At 44.7% G+C, this 24,073-nt stretch overlaps 1 protein-coding gene across 1 annotated transcript; it reads right to left on the reverse strand.

Moving 5' to 3' along the window:
- Positions 1-3,174: 3,174 nt before the first annotated feature.
- LOC104072444 (A disintegrin and metalloproteinase with thrombospondin motifs 3-like) lies at positions 3,175-22,836 on the reverse strand (the record flags this gene model as incomplete). The annotated part of the gene is given in 14 exon segments (XM_009573750.1): positions 3,175-3,290; positions 3,293-3,721; positions 9,834-9,951; positions 10,631-10,838; positions 11,107-11,239; positions 11,986-12,151; positions 12,751-12,914; positions 14,538-14,618; positions 18,382-18,505; positions 18,833-18,966; positions 20,136-20,311; positions 20,873-21,018; positions 22,093-22,206; positions 22,704-22,836. Coding segments are annotated over 14 exon segments (2,242 nt in total), but the record flags the coding sequence as incomplete, so codon positions are not given.
- Between the last annotated feature and the right edge of the window lie 1,237 nt (positions 22,837-24,073).

Raw genomic sequence — 24,073 nt, forward strand, 5'->3', positions numbered from 1 at the left:
CCTCGCCGGGCTGCAGGGCTCCCGGCCCCCCGACGCCTGCCGGGGCTATGCGCCTGACGAGGTCGCTCCTCACCGGATCAGACGCTGGCATCTCTTTCCTGCCTTGTTGATACTCGCTGTCTGCGTATACGCAGCAAGTGGATCTCCCTCTCAGCCTCTCTTCTGTTGGGTTAAACCCCTAACGTTTCTCTAGAATCGGTTAAAACCTCGAAGTTTCTCTAGACTCCACCTCTGAGATGAAGACCTCCCTGTTTTCTTACCAGAACGTGGTTTCTTACCAGCACAGGGACGCCGTGACTTCAGGTAAACACCGGCTGCAGATGCAAGCCGGTGCTCGTCAAATGGGAAATGCGGCAATTATATCCAAGGGTGCCTTTTATATCGGATGCTCTCAAAACTTATTAAAGATAGACGGACCGGAAGGCCAGAACTCTTTTTAAAACATGCGCCTGTACTAAAGTAACATGGGTGAGGTGGGTTTTTTTGGTTTTAGTGTCTGGTGCAGGCCTGAAGCCCTCTCATAGCAGGCCTGAAGCCCTCTCATCAGCTGAGAAAACATTTCTAGGTAAAGGAGAGGAGAGCAGCCGCCTCCCGTTCGGCTGGCACGCAATCCCTCAGAAACCCTTTCTCAAGAAGCAAAGCCCGAAACGTGACGTGTTCCTGAGAGAAGGGCGGGAGCGGCTGCCTGGGCGCTCGCACGGGGACCAGGAAATCTCTGGATCACAGGAACGCGCTCCTTCCTCTCCCCCGCCTTCTCTGCCACCCGCGCTCTCCCTCGGTAAAAGCAGCACCTCTGTTTTTAAAAATCAAGTTCACTATTTATATCAAATGGACTTTTGTCCGAGACGGTGAAGGTCATGCCTGGGATGTAAACGGCCCTTCATTTTGCAAAAGACAAAACTTAAAAATGAAAAAAACAGACCCTCCCGCGCGAATCAAACCAGAGAAAGACTTGTTACGTTAAAGATTTTATTGCTACGTGCTCCCCAATACAACAAACAGTATCAGTAGTGTACACTTTATAGAAAGAGAAATTAGCTTGGTAGAAAAGAAATCAAAAAGGTACAAGGATTATCTACACCCACATTGCATATATGTAAAAGATAAAGAGAGAGAAAAGAGAATTTGACTTTTGGGGAATTTTAAAGAAACAAACACACCCCATTTGTCTGTTTGAGGCTCAGGGATTGTCTGTACAATCTGTTTAGTACTAATTTCTTGGACCTTCAAAAGCCTTGCAGAAAGGTAGCAGCAATTCTTTAGAGGTGTGGAGTCAATACTTCCGTGGGTTAGATGACACGCATCGCGATGCAAGAGGCGCCTTGCATCGTGTGGCCCTATGCTTCCCCGAACGGGATTACCCTACCTACATCCTCGTTTACTTTAGAAGTCTCCTGACAACAATTTTCATCCTTATTTCTTCCTAGTGATTCCGCATCATCGCTACAGATGTTTCTAGAATTTCATCTTCGGGGTCCTAATCTACTTTATAGCCTTTTAGAGGTACATACTCACTTCTTTTAAATGGGTCGATCAGGAGGGCTTTTTTACCGGGAAGCAAAAATTGCACGTGAAACTTTAATAACCTATTTAGAAATTAAAGACGCCTGTAATAAAAAACTGTCGTAAGACTTTTTTTTAAAGAATAAGGTCAACAATTTCTCTACAGTAGTTTAGTTAGCTTAGATTTCTGTTCTATTCATATGACATAGCATGTACAGGTATCTAATTACATCTCTCTATTTTATCTTGACAAAAAGAATAGTCAACTGCCCTTAGTGTAAATATTTAGTACATAAAATACTATCAAGAAATCAACTTTTAATAAATATCTTTAGTTCTCAATCCTATATACATACTTTACAGCAACACACAGGAGAGAGTGCGATTGCGTGGACTGTGAACAAGATGGTTATTGACATAAATTACTAGTACATTATTGCAGTCAGATGCATTGTGGTTGTGGAGATTTTGAGGTGAACCATGCTGAAAAATAAATACCTCTCTCACCTTTAATTCAATGCTTCCAGTAGGAGAAAAAAAAAATCTATTTTAAGTCTTGCCACAGCTATTTCTTGTTAGCGCCTATCCTACCTCCGTGATGCCTTTTCAGCTTCAGCAATAACAAACAGATCACCTGGAAAGCAGAACTCATTTCTGACTCGTGAACATTACAGTACTTACAGTATATACACGGTTTCCTACACTGGTCTGACCTCTTCGGCAAAATGAGCCTGAAGGGACGGCACCGCTACTCCTCAGCTGAAGCGACGCCTGCTCCGCGTCCCTGTCACGGGCACGTCACGTCATCTTTCCGACCTGGGACTGGAATTACACTAAAGTTTCTCAACCTGCTGTTAATGGGCGGGTGGCTATAGGTAGACTCATACCTTTAGGTTTACGCTTTTTTTTTCCCGATTTCAAAAGAAAGCATCACATTGCTGATACTCAAAAAAACCCCTTTCCTAGTGTCAGTAGATGTAATTCATATGGAAACGGAACTCCTCCTTTTATGATAATGCTGCTTTAAAAATCAACTCTTGGAATGTAAATAAGGCAGTACTCAATGGCAGGCACCTAGCAATTGTCCAGAACGCAACATAGGTAAACAGTTGTCTGACAGCACAAAACTCTTAAAAATAATACTGATTTCCTGCAATATACAGTATTTACACAACAGCTGCAAATTTGCTCATACAATATCCACTTATATAGATAAATTAGCAAAATAAGTCCTACGGATTCGGTCGTTGCACTGCAAAAGTATTCTGTATAGTGTAAACATTTGGTACCTCTTGTAGTGGGGCGTTTTCTACATGTGAGTGTTTAAAACCAAAAATAATGAGGTGAGTGCTGAGGACAGGGCCACTTTTCTGTACTAGAGCTTGACTGATGCCCTCAGCAACTCCTGCTCACTGTTAGGAGTATTCTTTGGTGCTTTCCTCCAATGCGTTCAAGCTAGCCAGGGAACGCAGTATGGGAGGAGGACGGGAGCAACTAGAAAGTGAACCAGCACTTCTTGTTCTTTGTATTTACAAGGAAAATGAGTTGATGACCTGCAGTGTCCTGCTTGTGGAAAGCAGCATGCACCATAGTGTCCAGAAGGAAGGAAATTAGACCCAGAGCGCCAAATGAAGCCTCTTTCAACGGCTATCCTCCACAAGGCATTCACGTTCATCTTTCCACAGCGGAGGACCTCGAAGGCCATCTCTGCTCAACGTCCTTCTCGCTCTTCCTTGAGGTTCTCGATGGAGAAGGAGCGCCCGCTGTGGTGTTACTGGCAGGGGCCTACGAGGACTGAGACTGCTGCTGTTGGCAGGCGACTGGTGCAGCAAAGCAAACAGCCTAGAAGTCTTCCTTGCCTGAGGAGCTCTCCGCTGCGGAAATTCAGCACCTTTGGGCTTGGCGTTGGACGGGGAGACGTGCGTATCTGCGTCCTCTTCTGCGAAAGCAGGCCTGCCCAGAGAACTTCTCCCAGGCAGGAACTGCGCGTAGCGGGGCACCGCAGGCGTCGGCATCATCAAAGCTCGAGGCAGATCGCTCTGATCAAACATCACCTCCTCTTCAGTTTCAGCAGCTTGGGTAAGGAAGGGGGGTGGGAGGGTGCTGCTGCGCTTGCTGCAGGACTCGCAGCACAGCTTGTTGTAGCCAGGGATGGAACAGTAACGTGCAAGCACTTCCATTTGACAGAAGATAGATTTGTCTCCCGTACACGGCTCATCTGCAAAACAAATGTAATGATGATTGTAATCCCAGTGAAGAGCACTGAAATGCCCGGACAGCATTTAGATGGGCGCTGACAAAGTTCTGCCTCTGTTTCATAAACGATGGGCTACTCTGAATAGGCAACCCGAGATGCTTCACCCCCTGACAGAACTCACGCCACCCTAAAAAATAACCCCGGCTGGGAACCAAACACATTGGCGGTCACTTTTAAAACATCAGCTTCTGTGCACACCAGAAGCGAAGAGTTGCGGAAAGAAATATTATATTTGCGGAGGGCCACAGACAACAATTTCCAGAGCTAACCTACTAGAGCTCCCGCATACCAGGCCAGAGGTAGTTCTACCCACCCCAAATCGCCTTCACTTCTAGCCTGAGGACGTCATCTATCAACAGCATTAAAAACAATGAGATCTCCCCTTAAAGAAATTAAATCCCAAGCAGTATCTCTCAAAGATATATGATGTCTTAAAATAAAATGTCATAGCCGGATAAAGTTTTGTTTGGATAAAGTCTGAGTTTTTCACTGACCGAACCGTAACTGGAGAACCGATGGAAAGCTTTTAACAGACAGGTCAGACATAAGATGCCTTGAAGTTAAGCGTGGGGCATCCCTTTCAGTCAGGGAAAAGATCTTGAAGAGGTCAAAGATCTATTAGAGATCCCCAAAACGTCAGTGTTTCTTTGAGCATTTGCTGGATGTTCCACAAATAGAGATGCAGCGGTTGCGTTGGACAAAACTGGTAGAGCGGAAAGCAGCAACGCAAGAAGTCAGAAGGAAAATAAGGCTTTGATGTTGAGCTAAGAGCACATCAGCGCATCAGTGCTCGGGCTCCTTCGAACTGCCACATGAGCCCAAAGGTGAAGTCCTAAGTTTCACTGTTACCAGGACTGGGACAAACACTGGGGGTTTGTAACGCTCGTGAGTGGGTGGCACGGTTGAGATTTTCCGTTCTTAATCTTGCAGCCTGTTGCACTGACTATGTCGAGCTCCAAGCTCCTTGGGAAGCGTGGCATTCTGGGTGGCAATGTGAGTTTAAATTAAAACTTCACTTTCATTTCACAGAAAAAGTCAACTTCTCAGTTAGTACCTGAGCAGAGCTGCGTCAAGGCACAGAAGAAGATGGGAGGTTGGCTCTGGGCATTTGAAATGAGCTGCACTATTCGCAGATTTTAAAATGAGGAGATTGACTGCTTCCTGATTATTCTCCTCCCGGCGTCTAACTCACCCTACCGCTCATCTAGACTGTTACTGCTCTGGGTAGCTGGAGCATCGCGTGCCTTGGCAGCATGAACACCCAACAGAGGCACGCAGGAAGGCACCTCGGAAGGTCACCTCGCCCAGCCCTGCAGCAGGGTCAACGCTATTGAGAAGAGCATCTTGCTATTTTAAAGTCAAGGCGTCTGTAGGCGGAGAGGGGTCATTACCTTCCCACAGACATCTACAGGGACCCTCCAAACAGACCCTGCGTTTCAGTGTCGTGTTCCAGCCCAACCTGTCTCTCTCCCACGGAGGACTCAGCCCCGCGACTGGGACTCTTGAGAAACGCGGGGCATCTGTGTCTCCCCGCCGTCTCCTAAAAGGGGTGCTAGGGCCCTGACAGCACTCCCGATCAGACCAGGAACCTACAAACATCTAACGCTTCACAGGACAGAAGAACAGCAATGGGGACAAATGAGTAGCTCGGTGTAACTATTCAAACGCTTTGGGGAGAGGCCAGCAAAAAGTTTCCATTAGCAGAATTTTCCTAAGATATCGGGGCTGGCTTGAAATGGTGTTGATGGACTTTACTTAAAATAGAAGTATGCAAAATTATAATGTGAAAAGCCAAAAGTTAACCCCAGGTATTGAGAAGATCTGCTCCACGTCTAGTCCTCCGTTCATAGTCAGCAATTATGCAGTCAACATTTTAGTGAGCAACAGATGGCATGTAGCACCACTTATTAAGCTCTGAAATTAAATTAGCTTTCTGTACTGTGGTATTTTTTCACCTGTGTACAGATGCTGCCTCACCACATGTCAACAGTATGTTAGGCAACCAAGTTCTCCTATTTTAAAATATTAACTGTAGCCCAACCTCTCGATCAGTGTAAATCAGCTTAATTCCACTGAACTCAGTAAAATTACACACACGTACGTCAGTGGGGTTGTGGGACGCTGTTTATAAATAGCAAATTATATGACTGTGGCATGTCATACAAAAATTTTCCTTGCTCCTAATCCCAACGTGCTTCCTTGGACAGATGTTTGTTGGTTCTTGACAAACCCAGCATTAAATCTGCAGCTTTGCATGGGAATATACGTACTCCATGAAGGCACTATAAGACTATTTTCATAATTCATCTAAACTAGAAAAGCTAATATTGAAACACAAATCTTTGCATCATATATAGAACAATCTTTATGCTTCCGTGTAAATGAAAGCACCTGATGGGGAAAATTATGGCAGTCATCTTGTTAACACACTGTGCTTTATGTCAGTATGTGAGTCAAAGCAAATAGCATCACCTAAAGTGACAAAGTACCAAACAATTATTTTTGCCTTTCCATAGTGACAATGCATCTTATTTGGTCCTTGTCTCTCACGGTTAACTGTTGTGGTATCGGTTTGTGATGGTTTAGATTTCGTGACTCAAGTGATAGTGCAAAGATTTGGTTTTGTACTTATCTACTTTCAGTAGGTTCCGTAAGTACAGTCTTGGAGCTGTATACTCACATAATCCCTTTTTTTTATTTTTTAGGTTAATTCTGCACAACCTAGTCAACCATTTCCTATTCAGTATGTAAGTGCTTGTACCCTTCCGCTGATGTTCACGGTAAAAATCCTCCTTCTCACAATTTGATACTTGCTTCATGGTAACTAAGAGCAGAAGACACAAGAAAGCGTATCGGCGCTCTCGGGAATCTTTAGAGGATGAAACTAGTAGAATATAATTTACATCAACTAAAAAATGTTCACATTAGATTTTAGAATTGACACAGCTCTTACAGAAGGCATCACTCTAACTCTAAGTACATTGCTTGCTGACAGCATCCTGTTGAGAAATCTCACTGAAAGTTGGTATTTAGGGACTAAAATTTAAAACGCCACGTGCTTTCTTCTTCATTCTGTATCTGGTGTTGCAAAGCAGGAGTAGTTCATATAAAGACTTTTCAAGGATCTGTTCTATACAGATTCTTACGTGGAGCTCATCTGTTTGTCTAAGCACCTTCTAATCTGGCACAGCCACAGAAACATGACTGCCGCTCAGATTATTGCTACGGACCTGCAGGATAAAATCCTGCCTCCTGTTTCCTTCTAAGCCCAGAGACATATAAAGTTGAAGTGAAACGCCTATGGGAGGTGTCCTCATTTTTCCGCACTACGAGACTGAGCTCCATCGAGGCGTATGGTGGAAGAGCTGGTGGCTCTTCTCCCGTATGCAGACATATGTTTTTTCATGAAATAGAAGAGAAATGCTAATATGTCCCATGGCACAAAAGAAATCACACTAACTGCGGCAAATGTTCATGACAACTCCATTAAGATTAAACTCTCAGCAATCTTGCATGCAGGTGGTAAATCATTTGTCAAAACCACCTGACACAGAATCACAGAACAGTTTGGGTTGGAAGGGACCTTTAAAGGTCATCTCGTCCAACCCCCCTGCCGTGGGCAGGGACATCTTTAACTCCATCAGGTTGCTCAGAGCCCCGTCCAACCCGACCTTGAATGTTCCCAGGGATGGGGCATCTACCACCTCTCTGGGCAACCCGTGCCAGTGCCTCACCACCCTCATCGTAAAAAATTTCTTCCTTAGATCTAGTCTGAATCTACCCTCTTGTAGTTTAAAATCATTCCCCTTGTCCTGTCGCAACAGGCCCTGCTAAAAAGTCTGTCCCCATCTTTCTTATAAGCCCCCTTTAAGTACTGAAAGGCTGCAGTAAGGTCTCCCCGGAGCCTCCTCTTCTCCAGGCTGAACAACCCCAACTCCCTCAGCCTTTCCTCATAGGAGAGGCGTTCCACCCCCCTGATCATTTTCGTGGCCTATAGATTGATGTTTTGCTAAGTCTAAAGCCCTGAAAATCAAAATAGTAATCAAGGCTATACAGATTTAGAAGTAAAGGAATGCCACGCGTGACCATGCATGAAGTGTTTATCCACACAAATATTACAGAATACTATCGATATTTTAGCTGTACTCCCCCAAAACACAGAACGGGGTAGAAACCACATCAGGAAAGCGTGGTGAAGAAGAGAGAGTATTTGGTCTGAAAGAATACTGCCAGCTACCTACTGCTTGGTATAAGTTATGGCCCAAGCCCCTGAGCAGCGCAGAGAGGTCTGAGCTGGAGGAGGGGAGGCGGGTGTAGCGTGGCCGAGGAGCAGAGCCCCCGGGGACCCCGTGGTTTTGTCAAAGGTACGAGGGGCTTGGCTGGATGCAGCTGCCCAGGCCCTCGGGGCTCACAGCGTTTTCATAAAGCTCAGCTCCTGGTATAGGTTTGCTGCATCAAGGCCAGATGTGTCAGTGGCCATTAGGTCACGGTTTTTTAACAGCTGTTGCGATGCTTTAGGAAAGGCACCTAGGGTTTCAGAACCCTACATGTGACCCCAGAAATCCCTCATTCACGGGGGCATGCGAGATGGGGTGCATATTAAACATCAAAATAAAAATGCGTATTAAACATCGTAATAAAAATACAGCCAGTATTAACCCATGTGATTCAACTGCAATTTGTAAAGAGCCTATACACAGCCATCTATTGCTTATATCCCATGTAAGTGGCTCCTAGGTCTTATAGGTCAGTGGCACCTGGCTCTGAGTATTACTTATGGCGAGAGAGACGTAGTACTCTCACAGGGAGAAAAAAGATTGCGTGCTGCTTAATTTTGAAAGGTAGGAATTTAACACTGGCTATTCAAGAAAATCCCAACTGATGCTTAAAGTACGGATTCTTTAAGGTGATGCTTAAAGCATGAGATCAAAACTATGTGAACAGTTTTGCGAAGACGTAGCCCTTAAATTTCTTTCAGTTTTGGGAACATTTTTATCATCAGTGGAAAACAGGATTTTAAATCGTGTACTTGTTTATAGAGTCACAGACAGTGATTTGCTCCCACCTAGCGGATACAACGTTTTATAACTCCTCATTGCTCCCAGAATTGTTTTCTGCTCCGAGATCTTTCACTGGCAGAAGACAAGTAAGAGCAAAAGCAGACACCTTTACCAGACTTGGGGGAAGCAGTTAGACTCACTCTGTGGGAAAACACCCTGCGCCTTCTAAGAACTCTTATTCTATTTTTTCTAGCAGCTAGTGATCAGAGTGTTAGGACTACCGTGGGGGATTGAAAAAACAAAAAAACCCCAAATCTTAGAGAGTCACGGACCCAAAGGAAGAAAGGCTTTGTTGCCATAAAAAGCTTAAAAATCTGTTCAAAAAATTCTATGAGAACAATGTAATGACATTCCCAAGAACCTTATTAATGCTCTGTGGTTCCTTTTTTTTTTTTCCCCCTCATTTCCTCAATTGGCAGGCTTGTAAAACTTCTCCTTGGACTTAGAGGTCGAGCAGGGTTTACTTTGGATTGACCTTCACCTCTAGCACAAATTTTTGCAAATGCAACTTAGGTTAACATGTTTAACCCCCTATTTCAGCATGTTTACAAGAGAGACCCTGGTGTGCGAGAAGCACCCATCACCTGGAGCTACGATACCAATAATGCGCTGGACAAAACAACAGGGCGCCTTTAGCTGGCAAAAAGCAAGAGCATCTCCAAGGGAGGGTGCATTTTCTAGCGTGCAAGAGATGAACGGTGTCGTGTGGCTATCACCTGACAGTGCCATACCTTTAACATAGAGTACGGTACAAGTTTGCTGCGCACACTACCTGTTCATAAGCACAGGCTCTGCCTGGTCTTTGAAACCTGTACGCATTGGCGCAGAAAGTTCACAGAAAGTTTGGCTTTTATTTAGACCTAAATATAGGTCTTTTATTTTTCAGTGGGGTTCACGCAAGGATGAAATCTGTGTCTGACATCTCTGCCCAGCACTGTGCGATCTAGACAGGCTGCACTGAGGCAGGAATCGTTACCCTCATCTACTGCAGTCGTTTCAAGATGTTCTCTTACCATTACAGGGAGCGAGTTTACAAACCCTCACTGATTCTGGCTTTTCTCCATCGCACTGGTCACCGGCACGGCACGTGATCTGCCGGGTCTCGGTTCCCTTCCCGCAGGTCACAGAACACTGTGAAACGGACACAAGACAACTCAGGACATTCAGCTTTCACAGCAACGTGCTAAAATTAATGTGCCTAAAATAGCCCAAGGTTGGCTTTCAGGTCAGGCTATACATTCCAGCGATTTGTTTTGAAAGTAGACTTCAGTGAAGGCTGACGCCATGGAGAAATACGCAGAGGAGAAGGATGGTATTTTCCTTGGTTCTTGCCTTCTGTAATGTTACATTTATTATTAGAGCATATTATGAATTTTGCCACTTATTCCTCCTGTAGCCGATACCTGATCTTCACAACGTAACATAAAGAGACTACAAAGGGCAGAGAAAACTCAGCGTTCAGTGAGTTAGCTGCAGGGTTCAGCTGTTTGTTCCTAAGTCATTATAGCAACACCAACACTTGCTCTGTGGTTCCAAACCAGCCCAAGTTGGTAAAAAATGTTATGCTATCCTCGGACGCGGGGAAGTGAGCAGTTGGAAACTTGGAGAAAAACAAGCAAAATCTCAACATCTGTTTTGCAGGATCGTGTATCTGATATTGTGAACATTTTCCTTGCTGGTTGCTGGAGAAGTCTGGAGAGCTGGAGAAGCCCGTGAAGCCGGAAGGCATTATCTGCTCGGATTTTCAGGTTTTGGAAAACTGAGATGTTAGCAAAGGTACGTTAGTCACTCAGGACCGCTGCTTGCCTACCTCAGACCAGGGCCCAGCTTTCCACTGCGCGGGGCACGGCACTCGGTTGCACGGCCGGCGGCTCTCGGGGCGATCTCCACCGCAGTACTTGAAATGGACGGAGCGGTTTGCACCGTCGTGAAGGGGCTGAATGCAACGCACGGTACGGATCTGGTAGCCTGAATTCCCGCAGGTTTTTGTGCAGTATTCCCACTCATCTGCTGCCCAGCTGGGAAGTAAAAAGGAATAAGATACTATCACAACTTTTACGTATTATCCACACTGCTGCCAGGTCAGGCAGCCCTCAGTATACAGTATTTCTGTGACGAAACCACTCAATAAGATCAGTAACCGTTCTTACACAGGCAGAAAAAACCGTCCGTAACACAAGCACTCCAGCCTGGGAAGCTGTCAGCATCCCTCCAAATTTGGCTGGGGTTAACTTCCACACCTACCACAGGAGCAATCATTTATGTCTTTATGCGAGACATACTTACAGCGGCTGGGTGCATTCCTGAAGATTGCACATTCTACGAATGGGCTTTGGCTTTTTGCTGGCTTCACAGAAGCTGCGATGAACCATTTTGTTATCGCTTTTCCTGCGGCACCCGTATTTGGTGTACTGGAACCCTGGAAAATATTTCAGAAAAATCAGGAAAAACAGGTCCGTGTCAGAATTTTTGGTTTAAATCTAAGTTTTATGGCCTATTACATGACAGATATTTACGAAGTATTTAAACATAAAATGTAAACAATTTGGTTCAGTTGTCAGGCACAAGTTTGCTGCACAGCGCCCCGTGGATGCTATTTATCACAGGACACTGTGATAGGTTTTTAAGGCCAGAAGGGACAGTTATGACCCTTAGTCTAACCTCCGCATTACACACAAATCATGGCATAGAGAGGGGGGAAATTACCTCCTTAACACCAAGCAGCAGGTCACCGGCTAACCTGGGAATGAACCCAAGTCTCCTTTCAGTGTTCTTGCTACCAGAACACATCGCCTGCTCCACTGCTGTGTGTAAGAGTTAAAGGTATTTTGACGTTTGCATTCCCCGATCTTTGTGTAAGAGTAATGTACGTACCGTCAGCGAAGTGAACGCGCAGTAGCATAAATGTCTGAGTCTGTACTTCCAAGTGGCTTTGGGTACTGAGTTTAAACACCTAAAAAGGACTTTTTCTTTCTCGGCTGGGAGTGCGACACTTTTGAATAATCAGGCACTTAGGATATTTTAAGCTTGGGCACCCAAAATAACAAACTGTTTTTAAAAAAGGGCAGGCCCAGATTTCTAAAGCATTCACTTCCCCCACCTTTCACCTCTCCACTTTTAGTAATTTGTCATTCACTACCAGAAGGTGCTACATCATCCGTTTACCTCCACCGCAGGGTTTGGAGCACTGCGACCAACTCTTTAACGCCCACTCGAAAGTATCTATTTCTTCCTGTAGGACGTTGTTGCTGTTGATAGTTGGTACCGAATCCTCGTGAATGATGTATTTGTAAGTCAGGCTAGATCTTGTGTCATTCTCCCGAGGAATAATCTATTAATAATCAAATGTAAACAGTGGTACAAAATCAGAGCCATCATTTTTTCCTTTCAAAATAAAGAAACCAAGGCCTGGCTCTTCGGGGAAACATGGAAACTGCTAATTAACTCATTGGGAAAAAAACCTGGTTTTTGTCTTCACAGTTAGAACTAACAATAGTAAGATCAACAGAGAGCCACTTAAAATACATTTCTAGGCTAGCATTCTAAGCTGGCCAAGTAGGACACCATCACCTAGGATGAAAGGATGGTGGGGCCACATCATTCACTCGGCTAAAGAGTAGGGCTGGTCTCAGACATGGTTTGACACGCAATGCCCTTTCTTGGCCCACTGAAAATGTCCCACTGGTGTCCGACAAGGCAATACTGGGCTTCTGATCGACATATTACCGCTGCACAAACAGGCAGCAGTTTACAAGAGAGGGTAACAGCTAATGAGAAAAGGGCTTCAAGCTATCAGCCGTCTCATCGGCACGTGTCTTTCAGCGAGGCGTCACACAGCAGTGTTTAATCTGCGCACAAGCTCCGCGCTGGCCGTGCACTGTTTATAAAAGACAAACCCACCACGTTCCCACTGCTTGACGTGTAACCTACCAGCACAACCACCGCATCGTGCAAGGGCCCGTCAGTGTGGAGAGTTTCTATGTCGTCTTCTATGTTGTACTCCCACTCCACGCCCAGGTCGATGAAAGATCGGGATCTGGCCTCCTCCCCTTTCCCATTCAGAATATAGTGTCCTGTAGCCTGGTTCTTAATTGCTAGAAGGATTGAAAACAGTGCCAGTTGTGCCTCCCATACGGTCAGCTATCGTGGTGGCTTATGTGAAACTTGACGGGAGATATCACAGAAGGCCTTCCGCAAAAAAACCCAACACGCTAGCAAGTGCTATAGATGCACTGGCCCTTCAAGGCCATCTCACGCAGCCTCCAAATTCCAGTTTGATGATAGATGCGTTCGCGTATTTGCTTCAGTTTTGTACCTCCTAATCCACGTGAATTAGATATAGAACTAGAGATAGACTGAAGCACCTCTTCCTATGTAATGCGCACACTTCCCATGCTAGCTTAGCTCCCAAGGAGCACGGGTAGTAGCAAGGAACTCGGGTCAAATCTTCAGAATCACCCGTCTTCTGCATTTGCGTAAGACCAAAAGCAGTATTACTGGGAATGCCTGTTAGTATAACAGATAGCCCAGCAGACTTTAAGTGCATTCCTTATATTCCTCAGATTATGAAAATGACAACTTTTTCATCGCACTTTAGTTGCTTTTGCGTACGTATGTATGTACCAGCTGCTAAAATCAGGAACCAAAGAGCTGAGGCCTTTGAACCCCTGGGAAACGACCTGGTTTTGGGTTCCTGCACCGCACCTTGAAAGTCACGCAGTGTGGGGATTATTATTATTATTATTATTACGTTCCAATTGGAAGCCAATACATTAGAAATCTGAAAGATGGACTCTCGTTTTTTCTTTTGTACAACTTTTTCCAACGCACCATAAAACATGATAAAAAGCCATGCAGAAATCTTACAAGCTCCTGCGATTACAGTAATCCAAGCGCAGGAGCTCTGCAGTACCCAGTGAGTAGCTTCGGGAAGCTGCCGGCTGCCGAAGCAAAGCTATGCTTCTCTGGAAGTAACTACCAGGCTGTGCTTGGTCCAGAACGAAGCTCTTGGACCTCAAAAGGCAAGTTTCCCCCTTTGACATTATCACAGTTGAAACAATTTCTTCTATCTTTCTTTTATTTTCTATTCCTAATTCTTTTTAGAAACTAATGTAACTCTGCTTGAAGGGTTTACAACTCAGACATTGCCCTAGCACGTGAGGAGCTGATTAAAAGGCCGTTAAAATCCATGGAAGACCTCACCCCGCTCCCGTGAGCTAAAAATCCCTTAAGCGTTAGAAAATGGTAAGCAGTAAGATACAAACTGACTGACAGCAGTATGAACTGTCCTACGTGAGAAAAATCTGAAATGAAATGGACTGTAAATATATCCCAAGTTCCCCAATCTTCTTTCATTAAAAAAGCTGTTGCTTACAATCTGCAGCAAATAAGAATAATTAAAGGTACTGAATTTGATTCACATAATAGGATACATAGTTTTCACCCTGGCAGTGCCCGTTTAAATGTGAGTGATGACAATCTTTTGTTAGTAAACATGCAAATTAGGATCAGCTTAATATTTTGAAGAATTCAAATGAGAAGTAAACACTTGTTTGCTGAGCTTATGCTGTAGGACTCAGTCCTTAGCATGCAATTTTGAATGCACGTATTTACCCTCAACACTTGAATTTGGTTAGCTCATTTCTCAGGTTCTCTGCGTGACTGCCCCGTGCTTCTCATCATGCCTCAACGCCAAACCTGAGGAGAGAAACACTTACCAAGAAAGTGAGGAGAAGCCTCGTCTTCTTGGATAAACACATGTCGAGCACCAGGAGGGATATCAAACATCTTAAGGTACCCTTTGGCATGTGTAGTAGTCAATGGAGGAAGCAGAGATGGAAAGAAAAAGTAATAGCCATGGTTAGGAGCGCACTACACGATCCAGCTCCTACTTGCAGGAGAGCGCATCCATCATCAACTGAGAAGCAGTGTCAGAAAGAAACGGAGCAAATAGTTTTGTAACGTATTTGACAGGATCTCCTTGTGTTCTCCCTCTTTGAGAGAGAAAATGAATCAGTTACAAATCTATTTGTCACCGCTATAGGTCGTACCAATTAACAATTCAGGCAAAATATGTTTCCTATGTTCCTCAGGATCCGAGGGGGAAAACCACAAGTCTTCCTGATTATTTTTCTCAAATCACTCATCAGCCAGGCTGTTAGATTTGAGTTTACTTGCTGTCATGTTACAGGTTCATGTCTCAAGCGTGTCTTCTTACTTCTGAGACATCAAAGCCTGGAGAAAGGTGGGCATAGTACAGAGTGTATTGTTGCTACACATCAGAAAAGGCTTGTCTGTATGGAAGTTGACCCAAGCTAACAACACCATGAATGCAAAATGCACGACTTGAATTGCTGCTGCTTAAGTGAAAGGGCTGAGTTCAACTCTCTGCAGCTAAAAGTAAAAAGCTGTTCCCAAAGCAAATTGTTCTTATTTTAAATTTCAATTATTTATCAGCCCAAACCACAGGCAGTTAGTGTAACGTTAAGTAAGTATTGTCATTAGGAAGACTAAAATCCCTTCTAGGGACCTGTCAACAGGTACTGCTAAATCAAGTTTTGATCAAGAGCATCATAAGCGCTCGGAGTGCATGGTATTTTCATATTTCTATTCTTTTCTCTTCAACAACTGCGGATTAATTACGATAAGTCTCTGTAGATCCCTTTTTAAGAGCTGAGTAGGTTTCTCTGTTTTGTACTCTGCTATGCAACCTTCCCGAGCAATCCAGCCCTGCTATAGAAGCAGCGTAGATGTGACAAGAGTTTTGTTATTTGTGCACTGCAAACACAAGATGTAGCATTTAAGTAATTCTGTTCCATCCTGGGGATTCTGGGACCAACGAATGCATTGGTACCTTGTCATGCACCTGGCGTACTACAGCTCCTCGGAAAATCTAAGTGAAGAAAAAGAAGAGCTAGGAATACGTAAAATCACGGTCTTGGCTGATGAGTGACTGCGCAAACAGCATTTGTCAACCTTTTCATTGATCGTCCTTCGAGCATATGAAACATAAAGCTTTTGCCTGACTTGGCGTTATCTGTCAACGTCTGAATGGAGATGAGAACTGCAGGAAGATCTCTCGAGTTGCCACGGATGCCTCTCTCTCTGCAAGCACTCGAAACTTACCCAGCGTATTTTTAGACTCCTTTGTTTCAGAAAGGGAAATATTGCGAGCTCCTTTGGGCAATGTAAACGCTCCTCTTGTCTTCCCTTAAATAGAACGTCTGTAATTAGTGCTATGGGAGCCAAGTCTTGTTATTTCATTGACTATGTAAAGCCAGGTGGTCTTTACAAGTGTAAAGTATAAATTACGTTATGTGTTCAAATGCATTTAAAGCAGAATTAGACACATCTAGCAAATGTTAATAGTCAATGAAAGTCAGACCAGTGAAAATTCAGGTAGGTGATTTTAAGTTGGATACTTGCAGATTTCATTTTCCAGAAACTTGAATTCTTTTTGGCACCTCTTGCTTAAATGTTTTCCTGTTGGAAGAGGTCAATTAGTCTTTTTAATGCCTAGATTGCCAAAGTTACGGTAAAACAGTAAACATTTCATAAACACGTCTACCACTTCCATAAACATTTGCAAATAAGCGGCTGATCAACAGCGGACTTCCCCGACCTATCTCCTAGCACCGTCTGTCACTTTGCATTGTCCTGCTTTCCAGACACCGAAAACACTGTGCGGACACTCAATCGCACGCCGTCACCCCGGCAGACAACGCGGCGGCTCTCAGCGGCCCACCGGCAGAAATGCCGAGCCGGAACGCGATGGGGTCAGTAGCCTGTTTTGGCCTCTGCTGGCCTCTCATTTGCCCTGTTAATCTCCCAGGCAGTAAGCCAAACCGCAGGCTTAGGCAGTGCGTGGACTGTGAGCTAGGAGCTGCCAACCATTGGTATGGCCAACAGAAACCAGACTCCTTAGAGAAAGCTCTTACTGGACTGGATTCAAAGTTGTGACATGAGTATCTGCTCTGCACCCAAAATTCCAATCATTTTCTTAGTGAAAAAATCAGAAATGCTCTTAGAAGGCTGAGCACTTATGTCTGCTGATGACTTCTTTTTTTTTTTTTTTTTTTTAAGAAAAGGGCAGTAGCTGCCAGCTCCAGAAATACACAGGCTTATATATGAGGCTCAGGTTAGGGTCTTAAATCCATTACTCCCCAAGTTTGAATGATTCTTGCACTATTCCATGTCCAATCCACCAGCCTCCAGGGAACCATCCCTTTCAGAAAGGCAGTCTACTGCAATTTGATAATCACAATCAGTAAACTTTTCCAATTGGTTTGTAATAATTGATAAGTATTTTCAGCAGAATGGTTTATGTACTTTATTTCCAGTCGCACATTAACTTATCTTTGTCCAAGTTCAGTTTGGCTGCTCACTGTCCAAATTTAATTACCAACGCCGCAGTAAACCTTGCGTTGTGGCAGCAATTACCAGTCTCTAAGCTGTTAATGCAGATATTCACATTATCCGTCCCTTAGCCTCTCTCCGCTCTGTATTAAAACACTTAGTTCTATCAGACAGATATTCCCAAGGTAACTGCTCTCAGTCATACAGGAGATAGGCTTCCCTGAGGGCTTTCCCAGACGGAAAAAAAAAAGCAATACAGGAAAGCCTTAAAATAACAAACAGTCACAGCAAAATGTACAAGATAATACTGCCCTGGCTTAACAAATAACTGACGAAATGGAAATTTCTGAAGAAGTCCAAAGAAATCTTCAATTATTATTGATACGAAACGTGCTGCAAAATACCCCAGACCGCAGTCTGAAAATTTTAACCAGATCATTCTTAGTTCTGAGCGAGCAGAACGCTATCATATGTTCCACTGGATCTCAGGCACACAACTTAAAGGATGTGAGAAATGAGGATTCCAGCAAAAACATTTTTATATTTGGGTCAGCATTCAGCTGAATTTATTTTTAATTTGTTTATTTGACGGAAGGGCTGTAATTTGTGAGAAAACATCATAAAAAACCAACTTGACATGAGGATCCATATGCTCATTTCATATGAACAGAAATTCAGACTTCCACTTAAAACTCTTGAGTTTAGGTTTCAGAGGAAAAAATTGTGAAAAGCTTAATCTCTAACGGGAGAAAAAAAATGCTTCCTTTAGTCCTCCTACAGATAGAGGCACGCTACACAGTGTCAGGCAAAGTATCGCGATTTCTTCTGCATTTCACTGTGAGCAGAACATTTCGTTTTTGTTTAACAGAACTCAGTGTGTCCCCACTTATCACAAACATTGGCTGGCTGGGCTTCAACATTTACACAGAAGAACTAAACGTGCTCTGCATGGTGAGTATTTCTTGACACTCTTGACTGATCAAGCTTTCTTCTAATAGGTCCTTCACAGGACAGAAATAGCATGCTGTTTTAAAGACGTCATTTCTTCATCAGGGTCTAAACTGTTTTTGCACATCAGCTGACAACTTGTGTTTTGCTACCTGAAGCTAGGTTGCATTTCTGACCATTCTGCAAAAGCAGTAAGCATGACAGAAACACCAGAGACAACAGAAACTGTATCCAGGTGCATGAAAATGCTATTCCTACCAAGCTTTTTGGGAGTGCGGGTGAAGGTTCCCTTCACAGTTCGGCAGTGAGAGTTATCCCCGCCACAGACGCCACACTTATCTTCAACCTTATTGGAGCCAATTTCCTTGTCACAGCCCACTTTCTGCAGAAGGAAGAGCAAAAAGTAAAAGAGAAGGCTTTGTCATTGGTTGCCAGTTTTCGTTATGGTGGGAAGCCGTCGCAAAATTAGAGGAAACTACCACCCAACACTGATCTATCTTATTTAAACACAAATTACTTGCAAATCTGGTGCTGGATAATGGTTTTCATGTGAGAAATAGGAAGTGATTCTTGCTTTATATTCACTGTACTTCAAGACTAAGAAAGATGGGAAAGACAGAAAAATAAACACAATTCTTTTCAGACGTGAAACTCAGCGTAACCCAGCACAGCTCAAACTCGACGATGACCCTGGGAAGCTGTCACTCACCACGCATTCTCCACGAACACAAATGCTGTAGGGGTCTTTATAGGAACAGCGAGTCCCATCGTGTGCCAGCTGCTTCATATAGGCAACATCTCCGGTTTCTTTAGACTGGCAGTACAGGTGACATCTCTTATTAGCTGTGTAGCAAGGAAAGAGAAGTAACTGCATAAATTAACAGCAATCCAGATGTGTTTCAGAAAAATATCCCACTAAAGGAGTGAAGATAATACAACAGAGACAGAAAGGATCTTTATCAGACAACTGTGGGGGGAAAAAAGCAACTGATTTGCTTATCTGTGAATTATGGGCCTGTCACTTTGAGATATTCTCACAGAAATCAGTTCCCTTCCGAAGAGGCTCCTAGGACTGGGTTCTCGACCATTCTGAAAGCAGCTTTCACTCCGATCCCATTGGGAACAGGGCAGAGTTTACAAAACCACAGGGATGCGGAAAAGTGGCAACAGAAAAATGAGTCTGTGAGAAGACGGTGCTAAAGCCAGGTGAAAAACACAGAGGATTTGGATCTCTAAATTTATCCTTTTTTGCAAACACCAGCCGAACACGTATCTCCTGGTTAATGGCTGAATCTAACTCTACCCCTTACACGGATGTAAGCTCAGGAGACACCTGAGGAAGAAACGCCAGCAACTCTGCAACACCCTTCAGCGAACAAGGAATCTGTCTTTGTGCTTGAAGCTCTCCCTGTCGCTCGAGGTAATGACCGGGATAGATTAATGTTAGTAGCGAAGACTGAGAGAATCAGGCCGAGGCAGATGGGTCTAAAGAGTGGGAAAACACTGAGAAGGACTTCTCAAGTAGTGCCATTAGAAAACCACTCTTAATGCTTTCAGCAGCCGCGATCAAACGTCGACCCTTTGCGCTCAGGTGGACGAACAGCCGTAAGGGGAAAGGGCAGGAAGAGTTTTTCATGACCCAACCAGCAGCTTTCCACACTTTGCCCCAACAGTAGAGAACCAGAGCTCGGCAGCACAGTGCATCAAATGCTGCGAGCACCCACCGACCATTCCGGCAGGAGCTGAGAGCCTCAAGCTACATCATGTTCTCACTGAGAGGAGGATAAAAGTCAGGGAAGCCAGCTTGGCCTAGGGTTGGGGCAATGACGGCTGTCTCGCATGGCACCTGTTCTTTCCTTCGGGGACCATCCTTTTTTCCTGCTTTTTAGTCTCACCCACGCTCGCCCACACACCGATTATTTCTGGTCTCTGCACGGCTGATGAACAAGACCCCCACAAGCTCTGGGAGATTCCAGGGTTGACTTGTCCTAAAGGCAAGTAACAGAACTTACAGTCAGGGTGCTCATACGGCAGCCAGTGGTGCTTGCTGTTCTGATACTCAAAGTGGGAATTGCGTTGCTGACATTGCTGCGCTCTGAAGTCCTCAAAGTGCTTCGGACACTCCTCTGTATTGCAAAGTTGAAACTCAAAATTGACACCAGCACAATCTTCACCTCCATTAATGGGCCTGTGAAAAGAAAACATTCAAGAGATTCTAAAACCCTCTGGACATTAGCTCTGGGGATTTTTCTTCTGTCTTAGGTGAACTTCCACACTTTACTTGAAGAGATGATTTCGCAAAAAAGGCGCACGAAGTGACAGAAATGGAAACAGAGCAGTTACGCTGCAGAGATACACACTTGCAGTACAACCCCAGCGCTGGCCAACACACCCCCAAGGCATATGCTGAGATGCAGAAGTAATACACGTGCACATATATGCTGCCAACCGTCGATTTACAATTAGAGATTATCTAAGTTTATCCTGCAGCTTGCTGAGCTCACACACTATGTACTCTTCACTCTCTTACACATCAGCTAAATCCTTGGGATGGTTTTCCACAGGCTTTCCTCTGGAAACTCCTGGGATCTCCAAAAGTGATCCTGGCTCCCTGCAGAGAGCCGTATTTCAAGGGGCTTGAACAGAATGTGAATTTTGGCAGACTCCATCCAAAACGTAAATGCCATTTTAACTGACACCTATAACGACTCCCAGTTGACTGGAACTACCACCTAGCCAGAAGACCTACATTGGATTGTTGCACTGGCGTGTTCGAAAGCGAACTCCAGTTCCACAGGTTCGTGAGCAGGAGCCAAATTTTGTCCAGGGTCCCCAGTTGCCATCCTGCTTCAGCTGGTTAGCGTTCTTCCACATGCAGTGACCTTTATAGCACCACTGAGAGAAATCGGGCAAGGAAAACAGATGAGAACAGAAACAAAACCCAAAGCAAACGCATAATCGCAGTAAAATTAAAAGCACGCAGAGGTGAGCTCACGGGCTGAGAAGGGACATCTCAGGGAACAGTCTGCAAGCAGAGACTTTCCTGGGGACAAAGGGGTGAGGGTCTATGTACTCTGGGCCCACGATCCCACCCCCCGAAGGCGGTCTGCTCCAGGGCAGCACCACCGCCGAACCTCAGCTTGAACCCTTCCTTCGGCAAACACGTGAAGCTCAACACCTTCCATTAATTTAAGTAAGTCTTTGTTTCATTTGAGTCTTAGTCGCTACCACCTTTTTGAAGGAATTTTCATGTTCTGAGTATTAGCAGGATAAAGTTTCTGCTGAGGATTAGTTGGTTTTTTTCTTTTTTTCCCCGATATTGGCCAAATATCACACTTATGGAAACAGGCTGGAACAGAGGGCTAGTCACTGGGCAGGGTGTTGTTTTGCTGCTGTCTAGGGCATACTCAGATGGTCTAAGTGGCTCTCCTGTATCTCAAAATACATGGAATTTGCTAAACAAACATTTATTCGAGTATAATTTTATAATTAAAAATGAATTACCAGCAGGACACCCACTAATGGGGATATTAAAAGGGAAAAATAAAGAGCTAATCCTAAGCCTACACAAACATTTAGCCACAGTATGTCTGGACCACAAGCACTAAGAAGCGGTACTACAGTAACGGCATTATCTGCTACCATGGATTCCGCAAGACGCTTTATGGACCCTTCGCAGATGAGACAAGAATCCAAAAAAACATAACAAAAAGGCCACAGAAGAGGCTGAGGATGGGTTACACCTCGACTGGGGTTTTTATGCCCAAAATTTCCTTTGTACTACGGCAAACCTTGTACAGCTCCCAGAATATCACAGTGGGAAAGCACAGCTCCCTCTTTGCCCTTCCTCTGGCTCCACCCAGGGGATGCCGCGCAATTCCCTCTTTTCCTCTGTGCCCTTCAACCCAAATGAATGCAACTGTTGGGGTTTTTTTTTCAATACAAACATAGCGAAAACACAATACTCACTTTTCCAGGGGCGCATTCTGTCCCGTCGAGTGGAGGTCCTTTCTTAGTCTTACAGAAATATGGGTTATCTGGATGGCTACACCACAACTGCTTGCACGGGTCAAAGGTTCGGAACTGAAATGCAGAACATTGACGACATGAAACTCAACATTAGATTATTAATACTTTTCAGATAAGGATTCAACCCACCCAGCCAATTCATCTCACGCACATGGCTACCAGTAAGTACAGTCTCTTCAGAAAGAAAAGGGCAAAAGTATCTTCAGAAAGAAAAGGGCAGTGCTTGTTCCCTGCATCCCCTAGTCCTGAGCTGGTGAGAAGAGGAAAGAAGGAGACACCCAGAAGTGGGAGGAAAATGAGGGTTTTTTCCCCTCCTCCTTGGGATCACTACCACAAGTCTGTGTCATGGGGACCGGGCTGCCATCCACTTGACCGTTAAACCAAATGACCCGGATGACTGGGTTTCACCCACAAATCTCTCTCTCCTCTTTATAGATCTGCTTAACTGCTCTTCAATTATGACAAAATGTGTATATTGCAGCTCTTTAATAAAGCCAGACACCAACTTGCTGAATGAACGTTTGTCTTCGCAGTGACTGCCTTGGACATACCGCTGTGCACATTTTATAGCCAACGCCAAAATCAAAGCGGCACTGCTCGTCCATGGAGTAATTGATGCCTGGCAGTTCAGGAAGCTTGGGCCAATCATGTTCGAAAGGGTCGTCAAGAAGACAGTCATAAGAGCTGTGGAAAGATACACAGGAAAAAAATCATGAGAAGATGTAGTGATTTTTTTTTTGATCAGCAAGACCAAAGTACTTATTCTTAGTAAGGCAATACTCTTTTTCTCCAACTTGTTTTCTGTCCTGTGTATGTAGTAATCACTTCCCAAAGCACAGACAGTCTCTTCTGTAGGAGTATTGCCTAGTGCAACGTGACTGAGCGCTGGATGGGAAGATCCTACAGCAAAATCCCTGTATTTGCTGGAGACTGTGGAGAGGCAGCTCCAGTCCTGCCCTGGCGACACGTGTGAAATTTGCACTTTACTCTCCTGTCACCAGAGGTAGAAAGCAAACCCGCCTCCACTCTCAGTGCCCAAGGGCAACATCCCAATGTGCTTCGACCTGGAGTACAATTCCTAACACAAGGGCTAACACAAAGCCCGCTGTAGTCAAGAGGGAGTCTTTCCCCTGGCTTTACGGAGCTTTGAAACAGGACAGGAGTCTGAGAACAGGCCTTCTTGCCTGGCAACTACCGTGCTCACAGGGACGAAGCCCTGCCTATGCAAAGGGCAAGAATAAGGCTTGCTTGTTTCTCATTCCTGTTTAACTCTGATGTGTTAAAACAGCGATGCTGGTGGGCTGCTCCTCCTGCACTTTAAGCTCTAAGGCCTCAATCAATTAGTATTTTATGCCATATGTTACGAATAGGGTTTCTTCTGTAGGAGATGTGGGTCAACTCATTTTCACTCAGTTTTGAGTGGCAAAACCAGCTATTTGCAACGGAGAAGGAAGCCTGAGCGGCAGTTGGATGAAGAGGTACGTACATGGAGGGAGACTAGAGCCAGCAGGGTAGAGATCTGTTCTGCTTTTCTCCCTAATTCAGACATGCGCACATGCGCAGCCTTCTCTCTTCCACAACTTTTGCTAGTTCCTTTTCTGAGTTTAGGGCTTCATCCTGCCAGTTTCACAGCATAACTCCTAGAGAAATCAAAACCCTAGGGACAACACCAGCTACCTGACACGAAGCCTGCCATCCCCCCGAGGATGCCGGGGGCTCTGGGTACAGCCCTGAGCAAGGAATCATAGAATCATTAAGGTTGGAAAAGACCTCTAAGATCATCAAGTCCAACCGTTAACCCAACACCACCATGCCCACTAAACCATGTCCCTAAGCGCCTCATCTACACGTCTTTTAAATACCTGCAGGGACGGTGACTCCACCATTTCCCCGAGCAGCCTGTTCCAAGGCTTGACAACCC

This window comes from Fulmarus glacialis, unplaced genomic scaffold (genome assembly GCF_000690835.1).
Source record: "Fulmarus glacialis isolate BGI_N327 unplaced genomic scaffold, ASM69083v1 scaffold3493, whole genome shotgun sequence".
In the NCBI taxonomy this organism is placed as follows: domain Eukaryota; kingdom Metazoa; phylum Chordata; class Aves; order Procellariiformes; family Procellariidae; genus Fulmarus; species Fulmarus glacialis.